The 12,410-nt window shown below is 59.4% G+C and overlaps 1 protein-coding gene across 1 annotated transcript; it reads right to left on the bottom strand.

The window, feature by feature from the left end:
* Nucleotides 1-1,362: 1,362 nt before the first annotated feature.
* On the bottom strand, nucleotides 1,363-9,067 carry WTIP (Wilms tumor 1 interacting protein). Its single transcript, XM_012730784.1, has 7 exons — nucleotides 8,721-9,067; nucleotides 5,510-5,577; nucleotides 5,309-5,371; nucleotides 5,046-5,176; nucleotides 4,359-4,410; nucleotides 3,827-3,895; nucleotides 1,363-2,651 (listed from the first exon to the last, which is right to left on the bottom strand). The coding sequence occupies exons 1-7, from the start codon at nucleotides 8,764-8,766 to the stop codon at nucleotides 2,511-2,513; spliced, it is 570 nt and encodes a 189-aa protein (XP_012586238.1). The 5' UTR covers nucleotides 8,767-9,067; the 3' UTR covers nucleotides 1,363-2,510.
* Between the last annotated feature and the right edge of the window lie 3,343 nt (nucleotides 9,068-12,410).

Genomic DNA, 12,410 nt, shown 5'->3' with positions numbered 1-12,410 from the left:
CACCCGGCCAGAAGGAAGATGCCCGCAAGGGGCGTTGGGGAGTGTGCGCCAAGGTAACAGGAGAGAGGACTCCCCGTCCTTTTAAACGGGACACTAGGACATGTGTGTGGAGAATAGCCTGCAAATTATCACAGAAATGTTTAGTGATAGTCATCGGCTGTTCTCCAAATCAAATATATGTGAAACCATGTCAGTGCAACTGGTGCATCCACCCGTTCCCTGCAATTTAATATTGTTATTTCTCTTTAAATATGCATAGACCGAGTCAATTTTTGTGAGCTTCTTTATATTTGGGCAATAAGAGGAAAAACTCGAGTCATAATAGGGAAGAGGAGGTTCAATATGCGTTGAAGGACCTGAGCAGGTGCAGGGGGGGGGCACTGTATGACTGTTCTCACAGTAAACCTCTCTGTAAAATATTGTATTAAACCCAGGCGCAGCACTCTGGTCACCGGTCCCGACAGCAGGCATCAGGGCCCTTCAGACCAGAGAGAAAAAGTAAAGTATGGCCTGAGACAAAGCCACGGCCCCGCGGGGATGCCCTAGTTTTGGCTTCTGGGGAACTCCATTCTGATGCTTCAGTGCTGGCTGGGTTGGGGGAGCATGGTGACCAGCATGGAGCTGCTATGGAGGACAAGGGTGAGCCCCACGGCTGGAAGATCATATGCCACCTCCGCAGCAGACTCAGAGGAAGAGACATGAGAAGGGCAAAGCTTGCACAAGGAAAAACCAAGAGCAAAGCACCTTTGATGCAGAAAACAAAAGGGCAATCAGAAACTTTGCAATAATCGGCTAGAAAACAAAGAAGTCCAACTTGAGAGGAAGAGAAAGTTAGAAACAGCCTCCTATTGCTGGAACTTACTCTCCTGCCCTGTTGGGACCGCTGCAAGTAGCCACTCTGAACCCACTGAAGTTCCCTTCTACAGACACCTGTACTTCCTCCACCTCAGCACGTAAAACTCTGGAAACCTGGACACCATGTACTGCATGTAATTGCTGCACTGCCCACCAGGGGGCCTCCCAGATCCAGGCTTCAATCTCGCGGCCAAGCTCCACCCACCCGTGCATCCACTGGGCACTCCCCAACTTCTGGCTCGACCCTGGCTTCCCCAGTAAGTGAGGCTTCAGGCAGAGACCTAAAACTAAGAGGGACGGGGGTGGGGTGTGCTGGAGCAGCAGCCACGAGGTGGAGCTTCAGAGTATCACAGGAATAAATGGACTTGGGTCAAAATATTCCACGTAGACCACTTGTGATCTCTTGTGGCGACCGGGGCCTCTTGCTGCAGGCCCCACCCTCACCTGCAGACCCCACGCAAGCCGTGGGTGAGCAGTCTGAGCTCCCCAATGCTGCCGTGCCTCAGAGGAAAAAAAGCTACATTTCCCAAGTTACCTTTCACTAAGTCCCCGTTCTTAAGACACAGACACAAACAAAAGCCACACCATTTTAAAGTCTGAAAAGCAGACACATTTTTAGATTTTTAGACAAACTTATACAAAAATAATTAAACTACAATGTTTTGACCGCCTTGAAAACTAGCTACATGATATACAAATTGGACATTTGTGAGTTGCTTGTAATCTTCCTAAGAAATAACAACTGTGGCCCACGTTTTTAGAAGAAACTATATTCTTTCAAAGAAAATGAAAATATTCTCAAAGGAAAAACTTAATTTAAGTCAAATCATATCCTTTTGTCGTGGAGCCCGATACACAGTGCTTTCCTGCAGCAGGTGTCCCGGCCACGCGGGCAGGGCGCCCCCTGGCGGCCTCTCTCGGCGGAGCCAGGGGCTGGAGGCGGCCGGAAGCTTCTACCCCAGAAGCTAGAGGAGAGGGCGGGGAGTCAGAGCCCCAAACCAGCAGTCAGAGGTGGCAAGTTGGCGGGAACTGTGACTGAAGACACCCATGAGAATTCGGGTGGCCAAATCCGGTATCAGCCAAAGGCAGGGCTTCTTCGCCGGCCCGGGGGGCCCAAGGGTGTCACCCATCACCCCCTCCTGTGACCCTGCCCATCCACTCACACAGGCACCCTCCACCCAGCAGCGGGCCAGGCGCTGACGAGACACGCGAGCACGCCCTCTGCCGAGTCCCGGACAGACCCCGCCCCACTCAGGCAGCTCTCTTGGAGGGGGGTCCCAGGCCCTCCGAGTGGACCGGCCCCGCCCCCAGGCCAGTGGGGAGAGGAGGGAAGGCACACACACGCGCACACACACACGCACCCCGCCTTGCCCCACCACACCCCTCGGCCCGTCTGGGAACCAGTCCCGCGGCGGAGGCTGCGAGGTCCAGGGGCCCGGGAGAGGCCGGGATGGGTGGGCCGGAGGCAGGCGGAGTCCGGAGAGAAGGCAGCGGCTTGAGGAGGCACAGACGTGAATAAATAGACATGGCTTCTCCGCGGGGCCGGCCCCTGCGGACAGCAACTCCACGAGCCGGCGGGCAGGCGGGCTGGGAGCCGGAGGGGCCCCACCGCCCCTGCGCCCGCTCCCACCCGCGCGACGCCACCCCGCGGCCACTCAGAGCTCCGTGACTTGCACGGCAGGTGGGGGGTGCGGGCCCGGCCGGAGGCGCCGCAGGTGGCAGCGGCGGCACAGCAGGTGGCCCTCCAGGGGGTAGCAGCGGCGACCTTCCTCCCCGCTCAGCTGCAGCCCGCAGTCCTACGGCAGAACACAGCGCAGCCCCGTAAGGGCGGGTTGTCGGGCGACCTGAGGAAGGGGGTGGCCGCAGACCTGGGGGTCTGGACAGCTTGCAAGGGTGAGCCCTTACTCCTGCGGTGGGCGTGCGGAAGGGGCCTGCAGAAGGGGCCCAGAGCCGGCCTGTGCTTGGAGGAGGGAGGTGGCCGAGCTGGCTGGAGTCGGGAGAGGCTGGGCAGTAAGTGGGCATCAGCACAAACACAAACACAGACCCTCTCCCGAGGGTCCAGATAACTGGGGTAACTGCGGGGAGAGGGGGCGTGCAAGTAAGGAAAACAAAAAATGGATGGCTCTAAGGGAAAGTGATGGGGAAGTGGGGAGAGTCGGGGTGGGGAAGCTGCCCAGGGGCTAAGGCAGGGTGGCTGGCTTCCAGGGCTCCCTGGCGTGAAGGGTTCACAGAAAGGAAGGACTGAGACGTGGCTAAAGACCACGTCCTGCGCAGGCCCTGCCCTGCCCGGTCGCCCCGCGGTGCATTTTAAGGCTGCCTTTCTGTTTAAGATGAGGTGGCTCCCTGGCCCTTGCACCTCACTGGCGGAAGAGTGCTGGAAGGGACAGGCCAGCTGGACCCTGATGCAGGGCTGAAGTCCCACCAAAGCCTTGACACTTGCTTCCCAGAGGCCAACCACTGCCCACCCCCCCACCCCCCACCACACACAAGGAGCTGGGGGCTGTGAGGGCCCACGGCCCAGGGTCCCCCTCCCACCCCGCCACAGACCCGACCAGGCCCTGCCGCTGAACACCACATCCGTCAGAGAGGGAGCGAGCAAGGGGGTCAGGAGACCCAGCTCCTGCCCGAGGGTTTCCCTGCCAAGGAGCACAGGCTCACAGCTGGGGCCGGCCCTGCTCCGGTGTGCAGCTTTCCCTGAGAGGTGCACTCAGCAGGCAGACGCAGACGCCGCTGCTGCCAGGGGCGCGGGGCCCCGGACAGCTCATGCCCGCTCCTGACCCTCCATCCCTGGTCCTGGCCTGGCAGAGCGGCTGGTCCCCTTGCGCCACTTGGCCCCACCAAGCCAGCCTGGCTCCACAGGGGCCCGTGACTCCTCGGAAGTCCTCCCTGTCGCTCCCTCCTGCCCTCCTGGGCTCTGAGCGCCTCCTTCAGGGAGGGGCCGCCCGTGCCCAGCCTCCGGGGCCCAGCTCACCTCGCAGTGGTAACACTCCACGTGGTAGTCTCTGTCCATGGACACCACACGGATGGTGGTCTCACAACCCTGGTGGGACATGGGTTCACGCACGGTGAGCACACTGGGGCGTGTGTGGGCCCGCAACGGGCATTCCCGCCCGGGTAAGCGTGACCGCGGCGCCCACGGGCACACAATGGAAGTGCAGCCCGGGCTTCTTCCCACAGCTGCAGCCCCCCAACAAGCATGCGGGAGGAGCACCCCACAGATGCTATGTGCCCCCTGGCGGCCTGGGAGCGCTTTTTACTGCACGGGCTGTGGAGCTGAGGACGCTGGGGGCAGCCGAGCCCCAGGGGTACCACCACCCTCTAATTCATGCCAACGACACTTGCACTTGCACTCACGGGCTCAAGACACATTCCTCAGCCCCAAGGGATGCGAGGCGGGCGCCAGCTCAGCCCTCCCGCTGAGCCCAAGACTAGGACAGACCTGGCAGTGTGGGGCAGGGCCAGGCTGGACCAGCACCCCGCCAGTGCCAGGCGGTGGTTCCTACCTGTGCAGGCAGGATAGGACGGGCACAGGAGGCGCACTTTGGTGCAAAGACCCTGGGGGGAAGGAAACCAGCTGAGTGACGGAGGCCAAGGCCACAGGGCGGCACCCGCGGCCTCCTGGCATAGCCACCGATCTGGCTCCCAATTCACGTCCACGTGTGGACATGGTCTCCACCAAGGCGGTTCGGAATCTGCCTTGCCCTCTGCCTCACGCCTTCTGTGAGTTCCCTGACCTAAGGTCCAGGTGGCCACCCCTCGCCGAGACCTCTGAGAAGTCTGCTGACACACGAAGTGCACCATGTTCCTGAGAGGCAGCATCAGTGACCAGGGCTCCAGGGCTGAGCCTGGACCCATGCGAGGGAGAGCGGGTCAGCCACACATGTGGGCACCAGAAAGGCAGGAAAAAGCTGGCGGAGCCCCAACTCCTACCCAGGCAGAAGAGGCCTGGCTTGGTCCTGGACACAGAGGGACACGTGCCAGGAAGGGCAGCGGGGAGCCCCATCACCCAGGGGGGAGCATGCAGGGCAAGGCGGGGAGCTGGGCGGAACACCTGCGGGCCGCCGAGTCGGCCCCATCACTGTGCTCCCAGGGAGGAGGAGTGAGGCCAGGGCCGGAGAGCACGGCCAGGCCGGACGCGAGCCCAGGAGCAGGAGAAACAGCCAGAGCCGCCGGCCCACGGCGCTACTCACGTGTGATAGTCCCGGACGCAGTAGATGTTGTTCTCCACGTCCACGGTGAAGGGCACCCCGTCCAGGCACTCGTTGCACACGGAGCACCGGAAGCAGCCCGGGTGGTAGGACTTGCCGAGGGCCTGAAGGATCTGGGGGCGGGAGGCACTGAAGGGTCAGTGCAGTGGGAGGCTCGGCACAGCCCCGGAGGCTCTGGCTCGGAGCCCGGGGCAGGTCTGGAACAGGTGAAGGGGGGCCTCGGACTCTGCCTGGGGGTGTCTCACCATCTCCATGATGAGGTGTCCACACACGCTACACTTGTCGGCCGTCTGCTGGAACCCGGAGTACTGCAGGGGACACGGGACCCAGCACGTTAGGCACAGGGGCCACTGCTGGCCTCAAGCACCTGCCTCCTGGTCTCATGTCCATGCAAACCAGGGGGGCCCAGGCCACCCCAGCGCCCCCGGGGCCATGGCCATCCTCACCAGGAAGTCCTCCTGGCAGTACACTTTCTCGCCCACGTTGTAGAACGCCTTCCCGCGAAGCCGTCTCCCTGCAGGGATGAAGGTCATGAGGGTCCCGGGCCACCAGAGGCCAGGGGAGAAGCCCCCACCTCCAGCCCTCAGTCTCCTTTCCAACAGATGAGAAGCTGACTATGAGCTACATTTTAAAATTTGTTTCAAATGCTATGTAATTGATATTATGCCAATTAATATTTTTTTTCAAAAACCAAACTGAGTATATTTATAACAGCTTAGATCTGGAAACAGCCTAAATGCCCAAAATAGGTGACTGGATCAAGATGTGGTCTATGTACACAGTGGAATATTACTCAGCCACCAAAAAAAGAAGATAAACTCACGCCCTTTGCAGCAACATGGATGGAGCTGGAAGGGATCAAGCTCAGTGATATAAGCCAGAAGGAAAAAGAAAAATAGCAGACGTCACTTTTGGGGGCACTATAGGGAAACCGGGGAAAAGGTCAGATAAAGGAGAAAACTTACAAGCTGACCAAAGACCTAAAGAACACAGCAGGGGAGGGGTCAAGACGTGAGTGAGCGCAGGGGACTGTGGGAGATGACGTTTCACCGGTGATGTGGTGGGAGGCTTATGGGGTCTACACCCGAGAGAAGTCAAATACCGTCCAAAAATGAACAACAATGTAAGAAAATTAAAAAGTGAAAAAATTAAACTGAGCATATTATCAACAGCACTATGGCAAGAAGTTGTCAGAGAAAATATATGAAGAAGTGTTTTACGGGTATCAGTTGATGTTCTGGTCACTAAAACACAGTCACTTCGGCTGAATCCAGGGCGCACTTTTTAGACATCTGCATGGCCTGGAGCGTCATGGCCCCCACCAGCTGGAGGCAGCCAACAGACAGTCCGTGGAAACGCAGCGTGGAAACGCAGCCCAGGGGCCCAGCAGCGCTATGCAGGCACCTCTGTAGGAGCCAAGGGGCATCTGGGAGCCAGAGGGCAGCCCCTCCCTGGGGGGGCCCACTGCCAACATCAGACCTGCTGGTGAAATCATAGCTGCCTTCTCCTAGAGGACCAAGCCCTGCCCAAACGGTCCAAAGCAAGACAGGTGGACAACCAAGGACTGGGAAGGCTCTTTAATCACAGAGGCTGTGGCTGTGCTCTGTGGGAAGGCAGCAGGAAGGAATGTCCCAGAAACCACTGACAGCAGGGAGTTTAGGGCCTCCCTGGTGGCTCAAGAGGGTAAGTCTCAGCACTTTGAAGCTCCCGAAAGCCACTGCAGCATGAGCTCGATCCCCAGCCAGGGAGTGACCCACAGGGCGCAGCAGACCTCGCCTGTCTCCCTGCTGCTCCCCTCAGCAGTGGATTTCAGTGGATCTGCCTGTTCTGCTCCCCACTCTGTCTCTGGTGAATCCTCTCACCTGCTGCACCTCTGGCCTACACCCTAGTTCTTCTATGCATAAATAAATAAAATAAAACTTAAGCAAAAGATGTAAATGGCCAAGCAATAGGTAAAAAGATGTCCCTCAGTCGTCGCTAAAGCAATGCAAAGTAAAACGAGATAACACTTTACAGCCATTAGCGTGGGTAAGTTACAAAGAGCAAGATGCCCACTGGAAAGTATGCAGCGTGACCCAACGTTCCTACATTTCTAGTGGGAATACCACTTGGCAGCGTGTGAAGTTAACCATACACTTCAGCCTGTGACCCAGAAATTCCACTGCCTTGGAACTCGCCCAAGAGAAATGAACACACGTTTGTCCACAAGTGACCTGTACAAGAATGCTCATGGCACAACCTAGTGTCAATCAACAGCTAAATGGGTAAACAAATTCTGGTATATTCACACCAGGGAACCCTGCTCTGACACAGGCCGCCATGCTGCTTAAGAAGACATGTTTAAAGATTTTTTCAATAAATAAAAAGACCTATTTAGCAAAAAAAAAAAAAAAAAAAAAAGTGCCAAAAATTAGTACACATGATTTGACTGCATTTGTATGAAGTTCTGGAAAAGATAAAAGTAATTGCTAAAAGAGTTAGAAGTCAGAGCACCGTTGGGCAGGTGCAGTGGGGAAACACAGGCGCAAGTGAAAAGGACCAGGCGCTTCTGGGTGTCTGGAATGTTCTGTCTTCGCTAGGCATGCGAGCTGCAGGCATTTCCCGCACACTTCTGAAACAGACTTTTTAAAAAAAGATTTATGTTACTTATACATGCATGCAAGAGCTGGGGTGCAGGCCAGAGGCTCAGGGAGTGAGACGGTTCACCAGAGACAGAGCGGGGAACAGACAGGCAGATCGACGAAGTACACTGCTGAGGGGAGCCATGTGGGTCAGTGCCTCCCGCCTGTACCCCAGTTCTGTGTGCGTGAATGGGTAAATCTTTAAAAATAAATAAATAAAACGTCAAAAAGGCAGCGACAGCACATGCTTGTAAGAGGGAGGCGTTCGCCAGGACGCCAGATGCTTCCTCTGGGGATGGGGTCAGGAGAAGGAAGCTAAGTGGCTTTTTCTCATTTCAAGAACAGCTCCTCAGGCCTATTTAACTCAGCAACGTGTGTATCATACTCTTAAAAAGCATTAAAAGTTCTGCTGAAAGTGACTGAAAGATGCTCATGTAGGATAGAGCCTGAAAGGACACTGGGAAAATCAAGGGTGCAGATGTATGATGCCGGCTGGCTTACAGCTGCATTTTCCTTTTTGGCATTAATTACCGTTGAAATACTTTTATTAAGTGTGCACGGCGGCGACACAGCTTTACAAGGCGGGCGTAGGGTGCAGGCTCCCCCACGCCACGCCACACCCACCCCCCGGCCGCCAGGGCCTCCTCCCCTGGCTCCCAGTCACGCCCTCCCCGCGTTCATGTTTCTTTTCATAACTCTGTCTAGGTTAAATGCTAAGATTTATAGCTCATACTATGTGTGAAAGTGCGAAAAAATAAAACGCAGGGGAAAGCAGGACTCGCCCCACGTCCACCCGGGCAGAAGGCTCCTTGCTGGCCCAGGTGGTCCCGCCCCACGCGGCTGGAGAGGCCAAAGCCGAGGGCCAGGGCCACCCCCTGTCCAGCCAGCAGCCGGCTGCTCCAGGGTCTGGTGCTTCCTCCCCAGGGCCCGGGGGCCTCAAACAGGCCGGGCTCCTGGAAAACTGTGCGGCTTCCTCCACTGCCAGCCTGGGGGTCCATCCACCTGGCGCAGGTGAGGCCAGGAAGCATCCACCTACCGCAGGAGTCGCAGGTGAAGCAGTCGGTGTGATACAGGCTCCCCATGGCCTGGCAGGCCTGTCGCGCTCCGTAAATGCCAAGGCCGCACTTGATGCAAATGCCTGTGGGAGGAGAGGGCGGTCAGCTCCAGGGGCCTGGGCCTGGCTGAGGCCTCCAACCCCCGCGCCCACATGACCTGGCGCAAATGAACTCTACAGTTAACTCAGGGACCGGAGGCCTCCTGAGGGCTGCCTGCTGCTGCCTGAGAAGTCGGGTCAGCGGGGCAGGGAGAGGAGCAGTGGACAGGCCACTCCCGACTCTGACTGGCTGAGGCCCGGCGAGCCTGAGGCCCGCTCCTGAGCTCTGGGCAAATCCCTCTGCAGTCTGTGACAAGGACTGCAGACCGCAGGCGCCATCAGCGGCCCTCCCAGCCGCTTCCCTCCGCGCCCACCCGGGGCCTGCTGGCCCTCTAGCTCAGAGAGGACCCGGCCCCAGAGGGGGGCTGCCAGGGCCCCCAGGGGGCTGGAGATCCTGCCTTGGAGTCCTCCCCCACCCCCCAGGGCCTGTCTCCCAGGAAGGGACACCACCAACAGGCAGATAACATCTGAGGCGGGCAGAGCGCCGTGGAAGGCAGAGAAGGCTGGCTAAGAATGTGTCCGTGTGTGCGGTCTGTAAACAGGGGTCAGGGAACGCCCCGTGACACCGCGATATTTGAACAATGTCTAAAGGAAATAAGGGAGGGAGCTGCCCTGCAGGCATCTGGGGTTGCCGGGTGGAATGCAGACCCTGGCAGCCAGGTGGTGTGCCAGGCAGGCAGGGGGCAGGGGGAGGGGACCGGCAATGCCAGGTGAGGCATGGCTCCTCCCAAGGGGCTCCCTGGCTGGCCAGGCCTCACAAGTCCCCTCTGCAGTCGCCCAGGGTCTCCCCGGGGCCAGAGGACAAGAAGAGAGGGTCCCTCTGTCCTCCGGACCCCAAATCTTCCTGCTGCTCCAGGACATGCTTTCCCTCTTATTTGCCACCAGATCTCTCTCCTTAACATTGAACCATGGTCCAGCTTCTCCCATCTTGGAAAAAAATCCCTTCGCCCCCATCACCCAGGGTAGTTCCTCCTCCACTCCCACCCAGCGTCTAGAAAGCTAGCTCAGCCCACACAAGACATCTCCAACCTGCAGAGGTGCGGGCTCTCAGCTGTGACCCTGCAGCGGGGGCTAGGGGCTCCCCTCTGGTCACCAGCTGACACCCTGGACCTGGTTTCCTGGGCCTTCTCCCTTCCCACCTGTTGGGGTTCCTCTGCCCCTTCCTGAGCTTCCCAAGCCCCTTCGGAAGCCCTCGAACCCAGGCGGAGGGAGTGTGCAGGGTGGGAGGCGAGCCTGGCGGGTGCAGAGCCCCCTCTCACGTCTGCCCCCAGCCGCCGCCGAGGGCCTGAACGCAGGCACAAGACTCGTGTGTCCAGAAAGGCAGGCAATCTGGGTGAAGCCTCTGCGCGCTGAAACACTCGGTGACTTAAATACTCTGAAAATACGCTCCGGCCGGCCAGGTCCCGAAGGCCATCGCTGCTGATCCCACAGCTGTCCCCAGCCTCCTCGCAGCATTCCCAGCCGGGCCCCGTAATCCACCCCAAACCTGCAGCCAGGCTGTCTCCGACGTGGAATGATCTGCCCGCCACCATCTTCAGGGTCTTTTAGGAAATCTGACCTCACCACTCCACCAACTCAGCAAAATGCATAGTGGCCGGAACACGAGGCCCAAGCCAGTGGCCCGGCCTGGTGGTATCCGCTGTTTGGCTCTGTTGGATTGTTTTCTAAACGTGTTTGCAGCACTTTAATAACACACACTGGGGCCTCCCTGACGGCACAAGGTAGCCGGTGACAGCGTGGCACCAAGAAGCTGTGGGTCCGGCCAGCGCAGCCGGGCGGATCCCGCCAGGGAGTGACCCACGGGCGCGCAGACCCCTCCTGTCTCCCCCTGCTCCCCTTGGCAGTGAGTTTCCGCGGATCTGCCTGTCTGCTCCCCACTCTGTCTCTGGGGAGTCCTCTCACCCCCCGCACCTCTGGCCTGTACCGCAGTTCTTGTGTGTATAAAACAAATGAATCTTTAAAAATAACTAAACAGACACGGAACAGGAAGACCCAGGAGCAAGCAGCCCCTCGGAAGGGCAGCAGGGCACTGCCTGGACAGTGGACGCCACTGCGCGACGCAGCAGGGATGGGGACCAAAGGCCTTGCCAACACCCCAGGGGCGAGGGCTGGTGTCGCCAGGGTTTGTGCAAGAGCTGGCTCAGCCAGAGCAGGAGGGGGCAGAGGGGCAAAGGCCTGCCAACCAGCTGCAGGGGTGGAGAGGCGACCAGCCATGTGGGTCAGGGTGTGTTCCCGGCGGCAGACCCTTGTGTGCGTTTATGGCCAAAGGACACAGGCCATGGGCGGGAGAGGCCTGGGTGTAACGGAGCCTGCGGCGAGGACCAGAGGCCAGTGGGGACCGCAACTGCGACCGCGATTTCTCTGGGCAAAGCAGAAGGGGCAGAGCCCGGGCACGAGGAAGCTGGTTAAGAGGATGAGAGGGAGCTGGCCGGGGCCAGCCCGGCGTAGCAGCGGCGGGCGGAGGGGGGCGGCCGGCCGGGAGCCAGCACGGGGAGGCACAGCCACGGTGGAAGTCAAGTAGAAGCATGGGGTGGGGGCAATGGGGGAGAGAAGGCAGAGAGGACCCCAAAGTTAAAGAGGCTCCGGAAGCCTGACTGATGGCTGGCTAGCGGCGGCGGGCTCCAGGCTGAGCCCCGGGAAGACCTCAGCGAATGGCCGGCTGGGGCCGGGGCCGGGGGCGCAGGGCCGCGGGGAGGAAGGGACAGCACAGGGCAGGACGGCCACGCCGAAGAGGGGACAGCAGGGGCCGCGCGCGGGCCACCTGCACACTTCCTGTGCCCTGGCCCGAGTTATTCAGGGTCAATCCGAGGAGCGTCTCAAAGGTCCAAATCGGCAGCATGGCAGTCCTGTCTCAAAATCAGGGAGTGGGGCCTGAATCTGACCTCTCGGAGAGGATCCGGTGGCTCATCCCACCCCCCAGCGGCTGTGCCCCGCTGGGCAAACCGCCCCCTACAGTCTTCTCTCCCCCTCCACTCTCCCGTTAGTCTGGGCCTGAGGCCCCCAAAGCTTCACACAGACCCACAGGCAGCCACTGAGGCTCAAAGAACACCCCACCCGTCCCCCACCCCCAGCCCCACCCCTGTGGGGCCCAGCGGAGTGTGGGGTCAGGTGCGGCAAAGGCAGGAGAGGCAACAGCTTCCTAACTCATCTCCCGCTCCCAGGCCAGGGCATACAGTCGCCCCCACTTTCCCAGCCGAGCCTGGGGCTCTTGGTGCCCCTCCCAAAGCAGGCCGACCTTTGGCCCTGATACTCCGCTGACCACCTGATGGGCTGCAACCCTGCAAGGGCAGAGGGACCCCACTTATCTTTACTCGCCTCCTTTTCCCCGCTTGTCCGCTTCTGCCTGGAATGTCCGGCAGCTGGCCTGGGCACCCAGCCTCCTCCTCAGCCTAGACCAGCTCAGGGCATCCCCTTGCTAGCTGGAGTCAGCAGCCCCTGGGGAAACCTGTCCCAGGCCCCTCAAAGCCAGGGACCTGGCCTTCCTGCTTATCAGCAAGCCAGGGAGGGAGAGACCCCCGGGAGGGCCCCCCCACTGCCCACACCTCCACGCAGAACCTCTAGCCTAAGACCACG

The sequence above is a fragment of the Condylura cristata genome, unplaced genomic scaffold, assembly GCF_000260355.1.
Source record: "Condylura cristata isolate star-nosed mole 26May11 unplaced genomic scaffold, ConCri1.0 scaffold00028, whole genome shotgun sequence".
NCBI lineage: Eukaryota > Metazoa > Chordata > Mammalia > Eulipotyphla > Talpidae > Condylura > Condylura cristata.
This window is presented reverse-complemented; position numbering and strand designations above follow the sequence as displayed.

What these genes read in the sequence shown, in the direction of transcription:
- WTIP (XM_012730784.1), bottom strand. Translation starts at nt 8,766, where the DNA reads ATGGGGAGCCTGTATCACACCGACTGCTTCACCTGCGACTCCTGCG. An exon ending in CTTCACCTGCGACTCCTGCG is followed by an intron (nt 5,578 to 8,720) that starts GTAGGTGGATGC and finishes TCATCCCTGCAG; the next exon opens with GGAGACGGCTTCGCGGGAAG. An exon ending in TGCGTCCGGGACTATCACAC is followed by an intron (nt 4,411 to 5,045) that starts GTGAGTAGCGCC and finishes CCTTCCCCCCAG; the next exon opens with GGTCTTTGCACCAAAGTGCG.